The 20,180-nt window shown below is 44.4% G+C and overlaps 1 protein-coding gene across 3 annotated transcripts in view; it reads left to right on the top strand.

Moving 5' to 3' along the window:
• Nucleotides 1-20,180, top strand: part of LOC111249218 (cell adhesion molecule Dscam1-like) — a 191,194-nt gene that overhangs the window by 145,773 nt on the left and 25,241 nt on the right. For all 3 annotated transcript variants that reach the window (XM_022802779.2, XM_086986052.1, XM_086986053.1), the window contains 6 exons: nucleotides 7,968-8,141; nucleotides 8,889-9,045; nucleotides 10,047-10,186; nucleotides 10,691-10,825; nucleotides 16,196-16,363; nucleotides 18,141-18,211. In XM_022802779.2, coding sequence (XP_022658514.1) covers nucleotides 7,968-8,141; nucleotides 8,889-9,045; nucleotides 10,047-10,186; nucleotides 10,691-10,825; nucleotides 16,196-16,363; nucleotides 18,141-18,211 — 845 coding nt within the window. The remainder of the gene's footprint in view (nucleotides 1-7,967; nucleotides 8,142-8,888; nucleotides 9,046-10,046; nucleotides 10,187-10,690; nucleotides 10,826-16,195; nucleotides 16,364-18,140; nucleotides 18,212-20,180) is intronic.

Below are 20,180 nucleotides of genomic sequence, written 5' to 3'. Positions count from 1 at the left end.
TCACTAAACCGTTGCGTCTGTTGGAAAGAAGCAAGAACGGAAAAACTAACGTAGTTTAAGATAAGAACCAATATGATTTAGTCTGACAAAAATCTCTGGAATATATAGAAAATTCTAATACTGGAATATATAAAAAGTCCTAGTACCACTTGAGACGTCACCGAAAGCCAGCTCTCTTTTTTTATCTCTCTGCCTCTTCTGATTTGTATCACATTCTTCCTTCTCGGTTCGCCCTTAGCGTGCACTTGTCGAAGTCTGCACAGCTGAAAGCCCCGTTATTGATTAATGCTTCGTTACTCTGCTCCTCGCTCGAGATTACGGTTTTGGGCGGTATGTCAGTGCAATTTAAAATCTGCAGAGTTGGTGCTGGCTTGCGGAAGTACAAATGCGCTGGGAACAGCGTGCACGCTAGCGGCAGCATGTCAACCGGTCCTCATCAAAGATCGTAGAAAACAGCAGCGGCCCACCAAACCCGGGCGATCCTAACACACCACGAAGTGAAATGGCTTCATTCGCGTCGGAGGGGTGAGCAGCGACAACTACCTCAAACGTGCTAGGGAATGAGTAAGACTGCGGCCGAGCCTGGACATCGATACAACCTGGGCCGGCAATTACTCGACGACGGCGGTCCTGTTGATGACCACATTCGACGCTCCCTAGCTATTCCCACGTATTAGCAAACTGTTTCAAACGTTCCTTGTTCCAAGCTCTGAGAGGATGGTACGGTCGGCTGATTCTCACACCAAAATTATCTCTCAGCTATTTATCCTAAACCGACATCAGGCCATGGGTTCTACTGAAGTATGAACCGCGGCAAAGCCTAAATGCATAGGGACGTAAAAATGGGCAACGGAGAGAGAAATAGAAAGGAAGAAAGAGATCTTAAACCGCCTATAACCAGGGCGTTGCCGAAGTTCGAATCTATATAATAATGATGGCGAATGATGCTGCCTTTGAAACTTTAATGAGATATTTTTGTATGATCATATCGGCTTAGTAATAACTAGTGAATGTGAGAAAAGTTACGATTAATACAAATGTTCGTACTGAATTATTCTAAATGCCATGATAAACATAAACAATAGAAGCGTATTGTCCTAGTTTTTCTACTTTTGCTTCAAATAACTATTCACTACTTCAGTGTTGTTAAACTCTCGCTGCATACACGTGTGTAAATCTCTCTATTGCGCAATCATGCATTTTTATCCATTATCTATGTATCTGTGGATGTAGCTCATTCCATTTGTTTGGAGTTGCAATGGTCTGTCCCCGATTGCTACCATACCTGCAATCTTTGAATTGCGTGACTTGACGTTGGATTTTGAGCTCAACTGCTATTTTAGCTGAAGTCGACGCTGGTGCTCTAATTCGGTGACCTCTGCCCTCACCGCCTTTTGACGGCCGCTTGTTTCTCCAGTCTCTTGAAGAAGGAAAAGATCTAGTTCCCATGATCTCCTATACTGGGCTTGCCTGCGAGCCATGGCAGCGTCTCTCGGCAAGCGCAAGCAGGCCTAGGCTGATCTCCTCATCTGTTTATATCGATATATCGAAACTACTGGAATCAGCCGTCACGTAATTCGGCTGACCCAATAAATTGCCTACCCTTTCCTCCGGGGAGATTTTCGTTGGCTCCGTTTCCGTTTACCTCGTTTCGAGTGGTCCTCTTTGGTCCTCAGTTTCTCAATTGTCTTCGGTTTCGTATGCTGCCCTTTGAGTCGCCTCTTCCAGTGCGTTTCTTGTTCCTCAGTCAGACATCAAGAGGCGCTGCATTTACTTCAGCCCAGCTTGCGGGTAACTGCGGAATGTTTCAGCACATATTAGTGTATTTGATTTGACACGATAACAAGCGGCTGTCTCTGTTTTGCTCTATTTAAGACGTCATACTCAATGCCAATGGTGATGGATCATGGTGATCTTAGCGTACCGTTTGATCAGTTGACCCTTCCTCTTTCTTCCTTGTCACAACGCTAGGCATCAAAGATTTCAGGTAGGTCATGTTGTATACAGTGTTATCCTCACTTTCCAATAGCGCTGTTCGTTCACAGCGCCACCTCATGACAAAAAATAATATATTTTTCAAGAAAAAAGCATACTAGAAACTATGTGCACATCGTAGAATCCCAATTTATGTGAGCCAGCCACTTTCTTAGCCGCTTTACTTTTCCACTCAAAATCCGAGAGCTCAGCCAACATCCTCTCCATTATGGAACAAAGCAGGTAAAGAAAGCGCTGCTTTTCAGATGAGCGGTGGTTCGGAAATTGACGGTTTTCGCTGGATTGGACGATCAGCCAAGGGAAGTCCAGCCTTCGCGTTGTTTGACAACGATCGCTATTGGACAATCTGCTCTGGCGGGACACAAGGAGCAAAGCAAGAGCTACAGAGAAAGGCGTGGAGTCAGCCTAACTGGTCATTCTTTCCCGTTACTCTTTTTGTTATCTCAGGTTTCCTGAACAATAGAGCTGATGTCCTCTGCGTTCTTCCTACGCGCAGGGAGAGACTTTCCGAGCAGCTTGTAACAGCAAGTATCTACTGCGGTACTTCCTGGTGAAGCTGGCGATTTACCCGTTCGTCTTTTGGTCCTTTCGAGAGAACGAAATAGTTGGTTTTTTATATTTAACTTAATCCCCTGCTAATCCCGTGAAGGGCCGGTGGTGGTTTATCGCTTCGCTGCCTGTTGAACTCCTGTCATTAGGACAGAAGAGGCGTTAGTTACTTTCGGACAACTATCCCTTCGTCCTTTTCCGCTGCTCACAGTTGTTCAGGAACTGTATCGCGTTCGTGGTCAGCGGTAGCTGCTCTTCTGTAGTCTCTGTACATCTTAGACCACAGCCAATGAGTTAAGTCCTCATTATGTCGTATCGCTCAGCGGTCAGCGACAAGTGAGTGCTCATTGATCACGTATCAGGAAATCTAAACGCAGCGCTGTAATGTACTCACTGTAATATCAAAGTCTACGTAATGTACCTCAGCTCACGCTTCTCTTTAGAAGCAGTGCCATTTTCGGCTTATCTCATCCGATAGATGTTATAGGAACCGTCCGCACGTCTGGGATAGCACAATGCAATAGAAGCAAAAAGGGTTGAAGATCTGCCAGTCTTTTTTTTTCGTTCGGTAAGCGGTAGAAACATACCGTGCAAGCTATCGCGGTTTGCTCTCAACCTTTATGGTTGTACTCCACTCCGCTCTTTTTCGCTTTGTAGTCGTCTGTATTCTCTGTCTAAATTTGCCCCTCTGTCGTTTTCCTCCTTTGATACAATCCGTGATGAATACATCGTAATTATCTTCAATTCATCTATACTGGACGCTGAAGCTAAGGCTGCAGTCAGGTGCTAGTTCACTCACTGAATCTCACTAAACTCGCTCCGAGCCGTGTCCTGCTCCGGTTAACCGTCCATCAACGTGATCATCATCTGCTCATGCTCCTAGCGCTATTGCCTTAATCCATGTAAGTGTCCACTTCCTCTTCGCCAGCCGCCATTGGAATAAAGGTTGGCTGGCCAAGTTGGACAGATTCGGGCTCCGTACGCACTAACAACACGTGCTGCACGTCACCTGTTGGGGCGGCTTTACAAGCCCGGCAGTTCGGCCGGAGTCTCGACGTTCGCCTGTCTTGCCGAACATCGTTTCGTCCTGATCCAGGCTCCGTAGGCCATATAAGGCGCTGTACTCTCGTACGATGAGATTTGCGTTGCGCGCTCAACCGGTCCAAAACTGTTCCTTTCCAGCCTTGCTATTCACAAGCAGAAATAGAACGTAGCTCACCTATGTTGCCCTCCGCTTTCTTCTTTTTTCTTTCCTTTTTCCGCATCATCGGTGTCCAAGTCACGAACTCGTTCACTACACAGAGCAAGTAAAAGGTTTTCGCGAGCAAACAAGCAAGGTAGCACGCGTATCAGATTCGATGAAGCATAGCTGATATGAGACTTCCGTCGCATAATCTTGTCGGGCATTGCGGTGCTTCTGTTTCAAAATCTTAGGTTATCCAGGCCCTTAAATGATTTCTTGTTTCGAAAAGTCGTAAACTATACACATACACACACACCCATATATATAGTGTAGTTTATTCCATAGTTGCTTTCTGAATTTGGGTTGGTCTGCCGGTTAATACTACCTGCACTTTATTTATGGAATCAACGAGGAGTATTCTAGCAGACGTTTCAACGATATTAGCGAAAGAACTACAATCAAAGCATTACTTGGATCTCGTAGCTAAACACAATGGGTCCAATAAATAGGTATACAGATGGTCTATGAGTTTGAGCAAGGGATAACAGTCCAGTAGTATAATAAATATACGCACCGGTTTGCAGTGTAACGATACTGCTGAGGTGTAGTTATGTGAGAAAAAGCATAGCTAGCGCGGAACGGGTTCAAGCAGCAAACGCAAACAATTGCCACTAAGGGGCTAACAGCCGCTGAGGACTATTTAAGATGCTTCGAGCAGAAACAAAGCTTTAGTTATCGATTTAGCTCTTCATGGCGAAAATGGGAAAGGCTTGAAAGATGGCGAATGAACAGGTCCGCCAAGACCACATTCAACGCATCGAGTGCATCCACACAGAGAGGAAACGCGCAATTTTCACACCTGTATTTACAGTGTTTCATCGACAATGAGTCTGTGCTGTTACTGCCATTTGTATTTCTTTTGGACTTGGTGCTTTCGACGCTCTTTTCGCTCAATGACCTGAGCAATTTAGCTCAGTTACGTCCTGTTTGTCCTACCTAATCGAAATATCGCTCATACAATTGTACGTTGAAGCCATCTTCTTTCTATTCATTCCTCATACACATTGTTTTAATGATCACAATAGGTATATACGAAGGTACGCAGGCCCAGCGATAACAATGGACAATTGTTCTTTGTTTATTTGATCTTCTGCCTTATTCTTGTCAACAAAATAACTAACGTTTTGGCAAGACGAGTTCCATCTCGCTTCTGAAGGCCAAACAAACAAGACATGTTACAACGCAATAATCTGCATTTAGTCTGTTTATATATATATATATATATATAAACAACTGACTGACAACTAATTCGTTGAGTGTGCAACCGCGTTGGTAACAAGAATAAGCTCTCGCAGTGTGTCGTTTTTTTCGTACTCATTATTTTGAACCTTATGGTTATCGATACCGATGCACGAGGTCATTCTTCAGTCGGATGAAACTCACATTTGGGGTTGGGGAACTCTAAGCGAACGAAAGCTTAGCACGGGGAAAAGGCAAGGCCGTTGTAGGGGGGAGAATAGTGCAATCGCAGAGCTACAATAAACCTGTTCGACCAACAGCGTTACTATAGCCAGGCTACGCTGCTTTTACTCTTGAGACAAAGGGTACGCGTAGCGAACTGTATTATGCTGGAAGAAGTTGCCCGCGCGTAGAACTTCGGCTCTGTTTGCAACTGATTTTGCAACAAGTGATGGAGTTAAAGCTGCCCCTGTTTCTTTTGTCTTTACTGCGCTCTTAGCCATACTTGCAGGGGTCTATCTGGTTCTGTGCCATTCACATGCGTTTTCCGTTTTCTGAGTTTTGGATACCGCACCGGCTTAGGTTTGTCTGCAGGCCACAGACGTATACGGATAGTTGATGCCTACCGTCCACTAGTAGGGCCTGATGCCATTACAGTTGTCGTTGTTTACCCGATGCTGTTGGCATCCGTGGGAGTGTGCAATACTATAGAACCATTTTAGGGTCTTTTTGTCGGCGCGGCAGAAGGAGGTATGAAACTGACCTCGGCTCTAATGCAATTCTGCATCGACCACTTTGTCAGTTCACAAACCACGAGCTGGAGATGCAAACCAAGCGGCATGGTGCCGGCTGGCAGCCACGATTTCGGACGTTACGACGCACGCTAGAACAAACAAGAATAAACACGACGTTTATCCCTGCTCGAGCAGCGACCACATAAAAAAGACCATCCCGATGCCATTTTGGACACGACAAATGCTCGACAAACGTTGAAAAAGATGGGGTCCAGTAACGACCAACCTCCTAGTTCCAAAACAGAACGAACAGAACAAGATCTTACAAGGAATAAGGAAAACTGAGAAAGTAAAAATTATATAGCCCGAACGGATAAAATGAGTCTGCGTACTCGGCCTGAATGTAGTTGACTCACTCGAAGATGCTTCCTTTTAACTGCTGTCGTTTTGTTCGATACCAAAGAGTATTTTCTGTTGGGGCAATTTTGGTTTCTTGATTTTATGCCCTATGCAAAGTTAATTCATCGCAAACTATAAATACTGAAGTGACCTTAAACTGTCTATTGCATTCGTGAAAAAAAGCATATTTGTGTAAAAATGACTAATCTACGCGTGGATATTATTCCTATATCTTCAGGTACTTCAGCTGCTTTTCATTGTCACCAATTCTTTTGTATATGAACACTACGCTGAGCAATCAATTCAGACAGACGCAACAATCGTGGTCAAGTTCATCATTATAACTTGATTATCAATTTTACGTAAGAGTGTCCAAAACACGCTCCTTTCCCTATTTATAACTGCAGATCAAAAACTCATGTGATTATGACCAATAAGCTGCAAACACGTAATCTCAACCAGTAAGCCACGCGGTCCATCAGAGCGCACGCATTTCCAGCCTGTTAGTAGAAGCACATTGTATAGAATGCGGTTGTACCGAAGCGAGACGACAAAATGGCAAATAGATTTGTCCAGGATGCGTGGGAATCGCCCCGTGTCGGCTGCTGGAGCCGTCTTTCGTACCGCAAAGATAACAAAGGAAACGAATCCTGAACGATAAGCGACCATACCTGAATAATTGTATGTGTGCGCCATATTACTCCTTCGACTTGTCTGCTAGGCAAATAACAGCAGCAGCTGGAACCAAGATTTACCAATGGTACAATGGCGTGACTCGACAAGCTTCGTCATCGTAATTTCGTATAGGTCACGTGAATGGAGGCATGCGGCTCTACCATGCTGCCTGCGCCTGTGTCTACTGCGGGCGAATATTGGTTGACCATAGACACCTACGCACACACACACAGACACACATTGTTGAAGCTCCTAAATCCCCATACGCCATGATTCTATGGAAGCTGAGGCATTTATGAGATGTTAATCTGCGGGCGCACCATAAGAGCTGCTGACCTTAAGGTAGACTGAGGCAGGCTGGGTCATCTTTGGCACGACATAAATGTGTTTATAGTGTGTATACACCGGAGTAAACATTGGTATAAGGCTGAGTAGGACGTAAGTTTTCACTGGCCAAAAATAGGCTCCCAATTCGAAAATGTGATTGTATAGTTGTACTAATGATAATAGTGAATATATAAAACGCATAACCATCGCTTAAGGACTAGGGCTTATTGTTATCCTGTGCTTCTTTCCTACTAGCATATGCATCGTAAACCCCTGCTACCTCTCATCATTTCTAGCTTCAACCAAACTTAGCAGGACGGCCAAAGGCACATGGAAGTGTTGGCTGGACAAATGACGATTCATTAGCTGATACTATTAGATAATCGTGTATTGTTGAATTGACAACTACCCGCATCCTAAATAGATGCGATTATAAGTCTATGTGGACAAAAATAAATATCGAAGAAACATTTAGACTATGAGCTTTTTCCCAATTTTGTTGAAATCTTGCTGAAGAAAATAGCTAAGTATGTTTTGTCAGCATGTTTATTATCCATATATTGCCTATATATACATATGTTATAACAACATGTTTTAAATAGCGTGAAAAAAATCTCGATAAGGGTGGTTGAGTAATTAGCGTTTCTGCTTGTTAGTGGAGTCTGAAATCAAAATGTTCCACAACTTTATCATAATACGATACCAACCACACATGTAATCTATATATTTAGATAGACTATGCAAATTAGACATACCTAAGTCACTTGATAATAGATCGGTGTCTACAAGCATTAGAAAGCTAGCTAACTCATTCGTTCGTTTTCCTAAAAAATATAGCTATTTATTTTGTCTACGTGCAATTTCAGCGGACGGCTCGATGTTCAACGAGATTCTCATCTCAAGACGAGTGTCGGTACATGCCAATGGTAGTCTCATTTTTCGCTCCGTGTTTGCGGACACCGATGCGGGATTCTATCGTTGCGAGGCTCGTAACGGCGTTGGCTTGCCGAAGAAGATGACAACCGAGCTTCGAGTGGAACGTAAGTAGCCGCCCTCAGGGGACGGCCTGAAGGAATTGCTCAGTGTTTACTTGAGGCGAGCCTGCTGCTGTTGCCTGGCTTGTTCACCAGTCTGGCCGCTTCATGATAGCCCAGTTCATCATACCAAAGACGTACAGGCTTTATAGGGGGAGCAGCGGCCGAGAGCTGTGTTCAATAATTTACTTAGGCCTGTCTCTTGCGAGGACTAGTTGGTTCGCAGGGTTCACTCCCACATACAAGGTCTCTCTTGATCTCGTTTCTTCAAGCGGGTTAAAGAAACATCCGCTATACGCGGTACGCTCGCGTAGGAAAGCGCGGGGTATCTAGAATGACAGGGGAAAAACGGGAAGAATGGTGCTGGAAGCAAGACTAGGTCTAGCTGACGGCTGTTTCAGGTCTGAAAACTAACGACTCAGGCCGTACCGACACAGTAGCCTGACCTGCTTTGCTCCCGCGGTTAACTAAATAAAATTTGATCACCTACCATCTCTGCTTACGGCAATGATGTTCACTAACTCTTAGTACCTTTCTCTCTCGCTAACTCTGGCTCGCCCTCGTTTACTCCTCGAATCTCCGTTCATTTCGGGATTTTCTTTATCGACTTCGTTCAATCCCGCCCTCCTGCTTCAACTGGTGGCGGCTCCGCTGCTCCTCTTTCTGAGCTCCCGCCTCAACTCATCAACCGCCACGACGCGCACGTTCTTCCCATGCCGTTCTTTCCCTTTCTACCTTTTTTGTACCCGACAGGTGGACCGCAATTCAGCGAGATCTACCAAACCATCAGCGTGGAACGAGGCGCCCATCTTACCGCATTCGCGCACCTCGCCATAACCGGCAACCAAGCGATCAAGACCAAGTTCTTTTATGAACGTAATTTCCAAACTTTCATCTGTGAACCCCAGAGGTAAGTGTCGACGAAATGTATTACTATAACTGCCATTACTACGACTATATATTTGACGATGGTGGTGCCACTACGGAATGGCTACACATTTATGGCCCTAACGGTGTAATTGTACGGGAGTTTGCGGGTGCCAGTTTGGTCTAACTCTCTCATTGGGACTCAACGACTCCCTTCCCCCTTCGCCTGAACCCAAAGCAGCGCTTCCCTGTGTGATGGTAGAGAACGAGCGTCCAGAGCAGCAGTATCGTCACATTTCCGCCTTAACCACCTCTCCCTACGCCTCACGCGCCCCCGCCTCGAGTTCTGGCTCGCGACGCAACTTCTAGCAATGATTCCCTTTCTCTCTTGCCAGATCGGCGCACGCGCTGCGGAGCAAGCCGCCAGAGAGTTCCGGGTGTCGACGCTGGTAGCCACCCTCACCAGTCGCCTCCGTCCGTTGGCCATTCTGTGACGAATTCGAATTTCCCTACTCCCGATAGTGGTATAGCGTAACGCATGCATTCCATACTGTAAAACCGTTTACCGTTCAGACGCATTTACAATGCATCGATAGCAGTTCAGCTATCGTAACCAGGTAATCATGAAATAGGTGCGTATGAATATTCAGTGTCCTTGAGAGAAATCACCGCGCATGAATCGATACCCTAAAGGGAAGTTCCACAATGTTCGCAACGAAGCCGAATGTGCCGAGAAACAGGACACAGGGACAACGGAGCGAAGCTTTTGTCCCTTGTTCGACCAAAGACGAAATCGTAAAGGGTTCAAAGCGAGAAGGATCAAGAGCTAAATATGCCTAATGCCTTTGTTCTCGTTAATGTTACGATCATCAATTTGAAATCTATCGACACTTTCTGCAATTAGGCATCGCGTAGAACGAAGGCTATTCAACAGACAGAAGGTTCGACATTTATTTCTATTACTTTTACTAGAAAGAGAGGTAAATGCATATACTTTAGCTTGATAACGCATATTTTAATCTGTCTTTTCTACATTAATTGTAGATGCAAGCTAACCATAAATGGTAGCAACGCTGTAAATCTGACAATCAAAGAAACTCGAAGAGAGGACTCAGCTTTGTACACCTTTAAGGCACAGAATGGATTCGGAGACGATCATACTTACATAAACGTTATCGTCCAAGGTAATTGACATAACATCCATTCGTTCGCCTTATACTTATATAGCCAACATTGACTAAGCCAATTTTTCTAGAACATCGAGCATATAAGCTGGACGGTTATGAGCTTGTTTTGTGACGACTTGAAAAACGTACGTCAATACAGTTAGACGCACTTGACTGCAGATTCGTGTCGTACTATAAAACTGCCAATACGTCAGGAGCTGTATATCCTAATTAAAAGAAAATTCCATGTAAATCAAGCATGCTTGAATCTCACGAAGACGTGACGGGCACGGTACGCACGGCGTCCCATATGGGCCTCTACTAAGGCATTATGTCGCAAAAGTATTTACATAAGGCCTTGACTGCTGCACATTTTGCCGAAAAAATCTCTAGTGACATGGGTAACATTGGCAGAATTCAAACGGATCGTGATGGAGTAAAGTTACACATGCCTCCATTATTTTCTAACGTACTGCACGTCACCAAACAAGAATACACATTGTCACGATGTCGAAATTACAGAGCCTCCCGAAAGCCCGCGCGAGCTGGCTGTATACGAAGTGTTCGGTCGAAACGCCACGCTTCGCTGGAATCAGCCGTTGTTCGACGGGAATAGCGCCATCAGCTCGTATATCATCCAGTACAAGCCGCATATGGGTAAGTGTAAGTATGTGAATTATCTCAACTGGCACAAAGTTATGTACCGGTCTTAATGTCGTTTAGCTGATCGCAAATAAAATGATAACGATGTTGACGATGCTTTGTCCCTTAGTTGAATGATTTGTCATCAATGAAACAGACAAGACATTGTAGAACAAGTTTATCATTAACACAACTGAGATGAAGGGACGTTTATGCAATCTAACCCCGTAAGCTGTCATCATTTTTCGTAGTGACATCGGTTGAGCGATTTAAGTGTGTATGAGGAAACTCTGTCGGAGTGTCAGTGGAAACGTCATACCAGCGCTATTTATAGCCTTCGAACTTGCTTTCGGAACTCTATTCAGTCAGGCTCAAATACAAGTTGGAAGTTTAAAAATTCGTCCACTCTTTCTTATGACCGTGTGCTGGTTGTACGACACTGTGCAGATGAACTGTGTAAATGAATCAGTTTACTATATAGACTTAGCGGCGTTCTCAGCTAATGTGCCATCATGTAGTTGGGACACTTCTATGCGTGGACACCCATATGTGTGCGGAAGCGCGTAATGTCTCTCATAAATTGATTGGTTGCCTTATTTTTCTATTGTGAGGAAACTTACATATCCACTACTGCTACCTATTAGTCCACACAAACTTTACGCTTTACGGCTACGAAGCCAGACAGCTCTTGCAATACCATCGAATAGTGTATTGAAACTATGTCCTATAGTTCGGTAGCTGTTTTTCATTCGGATTCGAATTAGAAAAAGAAACATGTGTTAGTGGTAAAAACATCTGTAACAAACACTGTCGTGAAATAGATTAACCCCTATATACTCACTCCGAGACAGCCAATTCAGCAACTTTTGAATGGCCGGGAACATCAGCAGATACTTTCCAATTAAGAATGAGCGGAACCAGTACCGCCAAACATTTGTCGCATTTACCTGTTTCGAAGTTCTTCTTTCGAAGCTACCGTGAATGCTTTTTCTTAACTATTTTTCGCCACTTGAATAGGACCGATACAATCGAATTAAACAGAGAAAGGGAGGAACATAAATAATAGAATGATCGATATCTTGTCGATTCCGGCTGGGTTTGTAGGTGGAACTAAGATTCACGGTATCTGGACATTTTTCTATCGTGCATCGCTTGCACGACGTTTTTCGTAATCGCTAGTCCAGTTTTGGCTCCCTACATAGAAACGAGCCCAATTGGCGCACACTGCCAGTACGCGCTGTTAGAGCTTAGCAATTAGTCTTACTTTACCGCTTAGTCTCGATTTGTGAAGCCTCTTCTCAGCTTTTGGCCTTCCTTCTTTTAACTACATACACGGTATCGTGCGGCGCGGATGGACTTTGGCGAATAGCATTTCAGCTAAACACCGCAAATCAACCGTTTGCACTGAATGGTGCCACAAGAGCCTCTTGGCGTAAGGAGGAGCAGGAAACAAGTATCCCTACGGACGATATAATAGGAATATCGAACGTGTGCGCATCCTTATATGAAGGGAGTTTCGTCCCCAAAGCTTCCTACGTGTTGTAGAGGACTGAAACAGGGCGGAAAATCTTTTTGGCAATAGGGCTATAAACCATAACAGACCTGATGGACGGGCACCCATCGTCGGATAGAAGAAATGTGATAAAAATTACAACTTCCATACATCGAGTTTCATAAACGCAACACTGGTTGGCCATTTTTTAGAGCATGAATCTATCAATTGAATCCCTATCGCAAGCGAACTTCTTTCAGGTAAGGTCACATTCGCGTAGTGAGAACTGGCCAATCTGACAATTACTATCGTGTATTAAATAGATTAGCACTCGACTGCTACAGATCTAAACTATTACAGTTTTACATATTGTTCTTGAAGGCTAGTTTATGCAATTGCCAATTAATTGATAATCCTGATAAGCACACTTGATGAGCTGTAACCGTTGGGGCACACGACTCTCAGAAGAGCTGTCGTTACTTAAGAACTTCAGTTACTACTACATTTGATCTTTTGATGAAAAGAGATTTTAAAAAAGTAAATCAGAATAAACAGGTACATTAATTCTGCTTTACTTTTATGTAATAATCAAAGCTGTCTGCGTCACAAAGACTGACTGGCCTTGTGAAAACTAGGTCATTTACATACATTTGAAATACTAGTGATATACTTGGCCTGTACACATGTCTATACGTATTAATCAGTATTTATGCGTTATCCTTTGGGTGGGTGAGACCATGTTAATAATCCACTCATGGTGACTTCCAACAGACATCTAAAACGGGATGGACCGAACGAAACTAAGCTCCGGCATCTATAAAGCTCAGCTTCAGACTTCAAAAACGCGCCATCGAGCTGGAATCGAAAAGTCGAGTGAGACGCTGTCTCAGAACGACGCAGAGGCCGTGACTGTCTGTCTGTCTGTCTGTCGGTCGGTCGCGTCGGTGTAGTTGGCGAGCAGAACATCGGACAGGCCTCTGAGTTAAGTCTTCGAGGGGCGGAAAAGGCAGGCGGGCTGCAGATTCTAGAAATAGTTCTCTGTCCGATTTTGAGCGACGTCCAAAAAAGGTTGCGTCACCTTTTTTCGACGTCGCTCGACAGTGCCACCGTCTAGGGATCGAAAGGACATTTTTGACAGGTTGACGGCTTTCTCGTCACAAGACGAGTGAGAGCCTTTTCTTGCGAGAGAAACCTTTAGAGGTCTGTGAAGTCTAAGATTTGGAACGCAAGTCCGAGCTAGCTTGCAGTTGCGAAGTCAGATATCTGTATGCGGGTCAGGCGTTCTTGGTTAACCTCTTTTCCCGTTGAGCACACTGCAACAGCGGCTTCGTTGACGCCCGCCGCTGCTGCTGCCGTTCTCGCTTCAACTTGCCAAAATTTCCAAATCTGTCCTGCCCACCTCGTCTAAAGACTTAACTGAGCCAGCAGCTGACGGGACGGCAGCTGAGGCGAAGCTCGTCGCCCATTTTGACGATTCTACAAAGACTGAGACAGGGCCGGTTGGACTGAACCGGCTGAGCTGATCGGTTAGTTAAATGAAGAAAAATGTGTAAGACCTTTATCTAAACAAGTTTTCTATAATACTTGACATTAGGTCAGCGACCTGAAGCAACTTACAGGCAGACAGGCACGAATGTATGGCGACATACGTTTTAAATTGAGTCCTTCTCATTGTAATCAACAGATCGGCCAGAATGCTCGGTCGTGCTTGGGAGCGTGGCTCAACGGTGCTTCCGCCACTAGCATATGCCATGTTCGTCTGAGTACCGTTTGGGGAGCACGTTGGGAAAACGCGTCGTACCGCTATGATGAAACTCTTTCATTAGACAAGGAAGAGAAGGTCGAGCGGAGTGCTGCACTTGCTAGACAAGTCGCGTCCGCTGCACAGCGGTCGTCAGTCCACTGCCCACAAGCGTAGCGGAGCAGCTAAGGGAGCAACCAATGAGCACGAGAACATTCGCACACAAAAACGTTCACAAGAGACGCTATCGTCCATGTCCCGGCCCAGTGCGCGACTTGCGGCAGAAACACAACGCAAAAGGCACAAAAGAACGAAGCCTGGCAAGCAACTAGTATTCGAAGCAGCGTTCAAGAGACCTGCCACCATCTACGGGGGTAACAGAATGTGCGGAGCGCCATATGTGAATTTGTGCGTATACTTGTGATCTCAGGATAGCTGAACGTTGGTTGTTGGCTGGTTCCCGTTTGGCTCAGCGATGCGCATTAGCTTTGCGTTTACTTTCTGTTATCTTTCGAATGGAGGAAGAAAAATACGCCCGCGTCTGCTACCACTTAGAGGTAGTTTTTTTTTAGTTAAATAAAGATAGCGAGCGAATTATTTGCCTCTGTTCTGGCGCCATCTGAATTCGGTTGGCCGAGCTGTTTCGACAATTGCTGTTTTCTTCTTCTGGCCTGATCGAGAACTGCTGGCTGTTAGTTTATATGCGTGGTGGGATGCGTTCTCGTGGTTCTTCAAAGCATCAAAGCTCGATCACGCGTAAGTGATATGACTAGAATTTAGAAAAGTGTACCGGTACTCGAAAGACTCGAATCGTCTGAATGATTGTCATGATCGTCTTAATAGATCCCTGTGTATAACTATTATGTATATTAGATCCACTTAGTAAACGAAAACTTCAAGTTTGCGCCAGAAAATGCATTAATCCCGTATCAGACAAATTGTGTTCACAATTAAAATTAGAGTATTTATTTAAAGGTTAGAACCCAAATTCGTATGTACCTAAACTTAATTGACACCCCCCCCCCCCCCCAAAGAAAATAAACCACCATCTTCGACCAAGTATTTTCTCAACTTTATTATTTGACTTCATCATATCTTATACTGTATATATTTTCACATAAAGCGAGTTCACATGAAGGCACTTGAATTATACAGTTCACATTCAACTGACATTGTTTACTAGTAAACACCTCTGCAATTTTTTCTATCCGTTTATATATATAATCTCAAATCTGTTCGTCCAATCTTGTTTTTGTTTCTTACACAATTCACAGATAGCTCGACCTACACACACTGTTTCTAAAATGAACCCTTATCCAATATGGACTAGTACGAATGACTCTGTATGGGCCACAATATAACTGCTACCATCTTTAATGCCAATTTGCTTTCGACGGTTTGGCTATTTTCGAAGCTGTGCGTTATTTGTCTGTCCTAAACCGACAGAATCCGTTGCCTCGTTCTTCTTTTTGATGTCGGGTGTCCCCTTCCTTCGGACATAGTAGCCAAGGCCCAACGCGTATGGCCTTCATGGTCGTCGTTCTGTCTAGCTGCCGGTTTTGTCTCGTGTTATTGGCCACACACTGGCCGGAAATTACTCATTCATGCGCTCGACCAATATAGGCAGACGCTGCTTAGCAACGCGATGAGGACGTTTTATTTTTGTTGCAACGAGCAGAGTGAACTTCTTGCAAAATGGCCACGTCGTGGACCTATCTAACCGCATCCTGGATGCCTTCTAGTACGTTGTGAGCCAAACCGTAGTAGAAGAACTTCTCTAGTTTTGGAGAAATGATCTATCTTGCTATGTTCACCCGTTGACGACAACGCTTCGATGTGACTTTGCCACTAGTTAGCCCATGTCGAGTCGGGTAGCGATCGCAGCATGATGGCAGCCGACACGCAAAATATCACTTGGCAACTGTCTTTCTCCGCCGTGACCAGACGTACATTATTTGCTTTCGCCGTACTGCAGTAGGTAGCTCCGAAAACAGGTAGGCTAGACGCTGATGACGTTGGCGGGCAGAGTTTCCTCTGCAAATGGTTAAATATTCTAGTCACACAATACACCTGAGTGATTAGGAGGACAACCGATGTCGTTAAGTCTAAGTACATGTTCGTTTGTCTTTCATTGTTTTGCCACCTTTCACAGAAAATATGGGACATTCATTCAGCTCAGTAGAAATAAATGGAACCTCACTACGAGCTGTACTCGGACCTCTGGAGCCTATTCAACAGTACGAGTGCCGAATAGCCTCAAGGAACGCCTTAGGCCAAAGTGACTTTACGGATTCCATCATCTTCACAACGAAAGAAGAACGTAAGCTATGATCATCATATTTTCTATTGAAATATTCAATTCCAAGCATAAATGCTGCTTATTTGTTACTTTCGTTATTTTAGTATCAAAGGCACGCTGACATAATGATATTTTCTTGTCAAAAAAAGTGAGTTTTTGTGTTCAGTACGTATATCAAAGATTTTCGTGTAAAAACCCGAAATCGATACTCCTTAAAATCGAAAAAAGCTTGAGTCCTTTATGTGACATTATCAGTGGACGGTATTCTAGGTTGATTTGGCAAATACTGCCTTTGTAGTGTATATAATAACAGCGGGTATTGGAACGCATGTACTTCATTTTCATAGAAAAATACCTCACGCTTTGCCAAACTATCCAGGGCATCAACAAAATTCAACAAATTACATATATATATATATATATATATATAATGTGAGGTTACAAAAACCCATTTAATAGACATCTTGTTGATGTTTGGGTTAAGTAATTTTTTTGAAAAAATTACTGCATATCCAAATCGTGTTTTTTTTTAATAAAACAACTGAAGCCCAATAAATTTTCAGTTCATCATCAACATAACTATTTTTTTACTCATATCGTTGAGAGATATCCTGTTGCTATTTATTATGTATAGGGCTGAATTAACAACGTTGCTTAGTCAGTTCTTTAAGAACAACCAAGCCTGGTGATCGCATTATTTTCCAATGTTTATAAGGTATACGGTTAAACAGCGTGTAAAAACCTGTACATTTAAGCTGTCGTGTCCAGCGCCAGTGTTAGAAGCCAAATACTATCGCTGAAGCGCTGAGCGCTCATTTTGGACTTTGGGAGCAATGTAACACATGAAACAAGGGTATAGAGGAAAAGGCAGCGGGAATATGGAGGTATTCTCTTGAGATCCTTAACAAGCCTGCACAGCTATGTCAGCTAGTGTTTTTTCATAGCCAGGCTAGCAGTGGTAAAAGTGACATTGTGAGATCAGGACCCTTGACCCTGAGTAAAGATGGGCTTGAGGACGACGGCTGACCACTCTCGTTACCACTACCCCTGTTCGGTCCCTTTGGGGTCTCTCCTGTGTGGGCGACTCCCACGAAGGAATCATGTTCCTCTGAACGAGACAATTTATCAGTCTTCCTCGAAAGAATGTAGGTGGTGGCTGGGAAAGCTGTGCTACCGGGGGACCAAGTAGCGGTATTTGTATGACAAATCCAAATAGAGCCGCTATTGGGTAACTAGTCATTCGGCAAACACGACGGACAAAGTCTTAGCAGATCAGTGATCTCGCGTCGGCGCTGGTTTGTGGTGATATGTTAACGCCGGTATAGGCCGTTATTAACCTAGATAGATACGATGTATTGGTGAAGATTATAGCACAATTATTTTACCAGACAAAAACAGACAGATCGCGTTGATGTTACCGCTCTATTCATTCTATACATTACGCTACTATGCATTGTCAGGTAACGAGATACAGATATCGTCAGCGTGTTTTGCCTTACCTTTGCCTTGTCGTGTTGCCTCCTTGTGACAGAATTTTTTTAGCTGAATATTACAGCAGTTGAGTACAACCTATACGTGAATATTTATTACTTATATTTACAATTTTTGTGTGATTTATTTGCATTTCAAGTTTCGAATAATGATTGCAGATATACGCAAGCGTATTAAGTACATGGACTTTGTGAAGACTTGAGGTAGAAGTAAAATTTTGATTAGAAATCTAACCAAGGGAATCACGCCGATGCTCAATTAATTCATGCATTGATTACCTCACTAATTGTTTTATTGTCACTTGCAGCACCTTCCGGATCTCCAACGGCGATTGCGATTCACGCCACCGGATCACAGTCTCTCAAAGTCACCTGGAGGGCAAGTGTATATATACTAATCTAATGATAACGAACACATCCACGGTCCGAGTAGAGCACCGCCGAAAACAATGATAGGGTTCTTTGCTAACATCGCGTAGGAGTCTAGTGCCGTAACACAAGTTATATCACGTTGGTCGCGCCAGAATACTGCTTTTGTGACTAAGTAGCTCGCTGTTGAATAGAGCTAAGTTGGATTCTTCGTCATCCCCCTCCTATGTACGGACCTCGACCGTTCGGAACAGATGCCGACGCCGATGCTAAAAACACTTGTTCTTTAGCCAAACGGCATCTTGCTAGGGTAGAAAAGTTTGGGCGGTACAGGACACTTTAGTGTCCTATATATTGGCCGTAATATTGGCCAACAGAAATAGCTGCGAAAACAATGAAAATTCAACGTTATGACAATCCATCAAATGGAAATACAAAAACACCAGCACCTTTGTTGAGGGTACCCAAGCTTGTCGCTTGTCCGTCCTGCTCTCCGTTTTAACTTGTTTTTCTTCAGTAAGCAAAATGTATGTCTTGGCAAAACCGACAAAGAGCGAGAAAGGGAGGGACCTAGCCAAGTTTTTTATATTACCCAACGGTAGCTCGACTACCAGAATAATTATATACATAGATATACTACGAAAATCATCTGAAAACGAGTCTTCCGTAATAACTTAAGGTAGTGAAACAGGGGACATTCCCACAATCTACAATGCCATTTTTTTCAAACAGCGACCCCAACTGCTCCGTTAAAACAGTAACGACCCTGGGCGTAACAGTTGCCCTGACTGACTTTGGCCAGGAGGCCAGAATTGAGCAAAGAATCTCAACGCTCCCCAATAAGTAATTAAAAGCGGAGGAAAAAATGACCGTGAAGCAAGACTCAGAACAGGAACCAAGAGCAGACTACTAATACAGCTAGCCTCAAAGCCTAAACTCGGGCGGCACAGCAATTCTTCCCTTTTTTGAATGTCCGGGTACGCTGTGTTCCTTCTGCCATCAGTGCCACCGAGAATGAGTGCACTGCCGAGTGTATAAGTATTTGTGTTGTCGCTATTTTTTGTGCCTTGTACTGTGCACTGGTTGGCATCGCCGTAGACCTTCCTGCTTCTATCTACCCACGATCGGGTCCTGTACGCGCTTATCCATCTTGTGCCAGCACCGATTGCTGGGTCGTCATCTGACATTCACAATGTCGCGGAAGGGGGCGGTAGTGAACATCATCCTATTATTCGTCCAGTATTGGCCGACGACGCCGATTCCAAAGCAGAATCGCCATTGCACAGATTTCTCTTTCGTGCAACAAAATTTGAAAGTAAATACAATCCTCTGTTCACATCCATTCACGCGCACACACAGCCTCATAGGAAGCCGGCCAGAACACATCCGTTTTGCTCCGTGCGTAGAAGATCTTCGTTTCTACACTCAATGTTAAAGAAGAAAAGGCATTATCCCCTCCCCCCCCCCCTTCCTTTTCTGTCTAACTGCTACTCTGTGCTCGTAGCACAAACGTCGCACAGTCGTCCGCTCAGAACTCACCGGACGGCAGAAGCGTTGTCACGTATGATGTTGTGCTGTGCTGCTGGCACCACTCTGATTGACAACGAGACGAGCGTCAATAACACGTTTCTGACGCGCTTTACCCCGTTGACCGTTCTCTCTCTTCCTGCATTGGTGCCTTGCCTCGCCCTAATCAGGCCAGCCCGGCACTGCGTGCGTGGTGAACACATCTCAAGCACACATTGTACTCGGTACAAGTCCAGTCAGCTCTGTATCCCTACATAGTTCCTTCGCTGACGCAGCCAGAGACTGAAGCAGCACTGCACATGGTAGAGGCAATTGTATAGATCTACGTGTCGAGCTACGACATCCGTGTCTTGACCGATCGTCGATCCCGCCACGCAAGACTAAGCCAAAGGCTACGGTTTCTACTGACGCTAGCACCGCCGCTAGCTACGGCTACCACTGCAACCACTACA

This window comes from Varroa destructor, unplaced genomic scaffold, assembly GCF_002443255.2.
Source record: "Varroa destructor unplaced genomic scaffold, Vdes_3.0 BEIS01000004.1, whole genome shotgun sequence".
Lineage (NCBI taxonomy): Eukaryota > Metazoa > Arthropoda > Arachnida > Mesostigmata > Varroidae > Varroa > Varroa destructor.
Note: the sequence above shows the minus strand (reverse complement) of the source record. Positions and strands in the feature narration are given on the sequence as shown.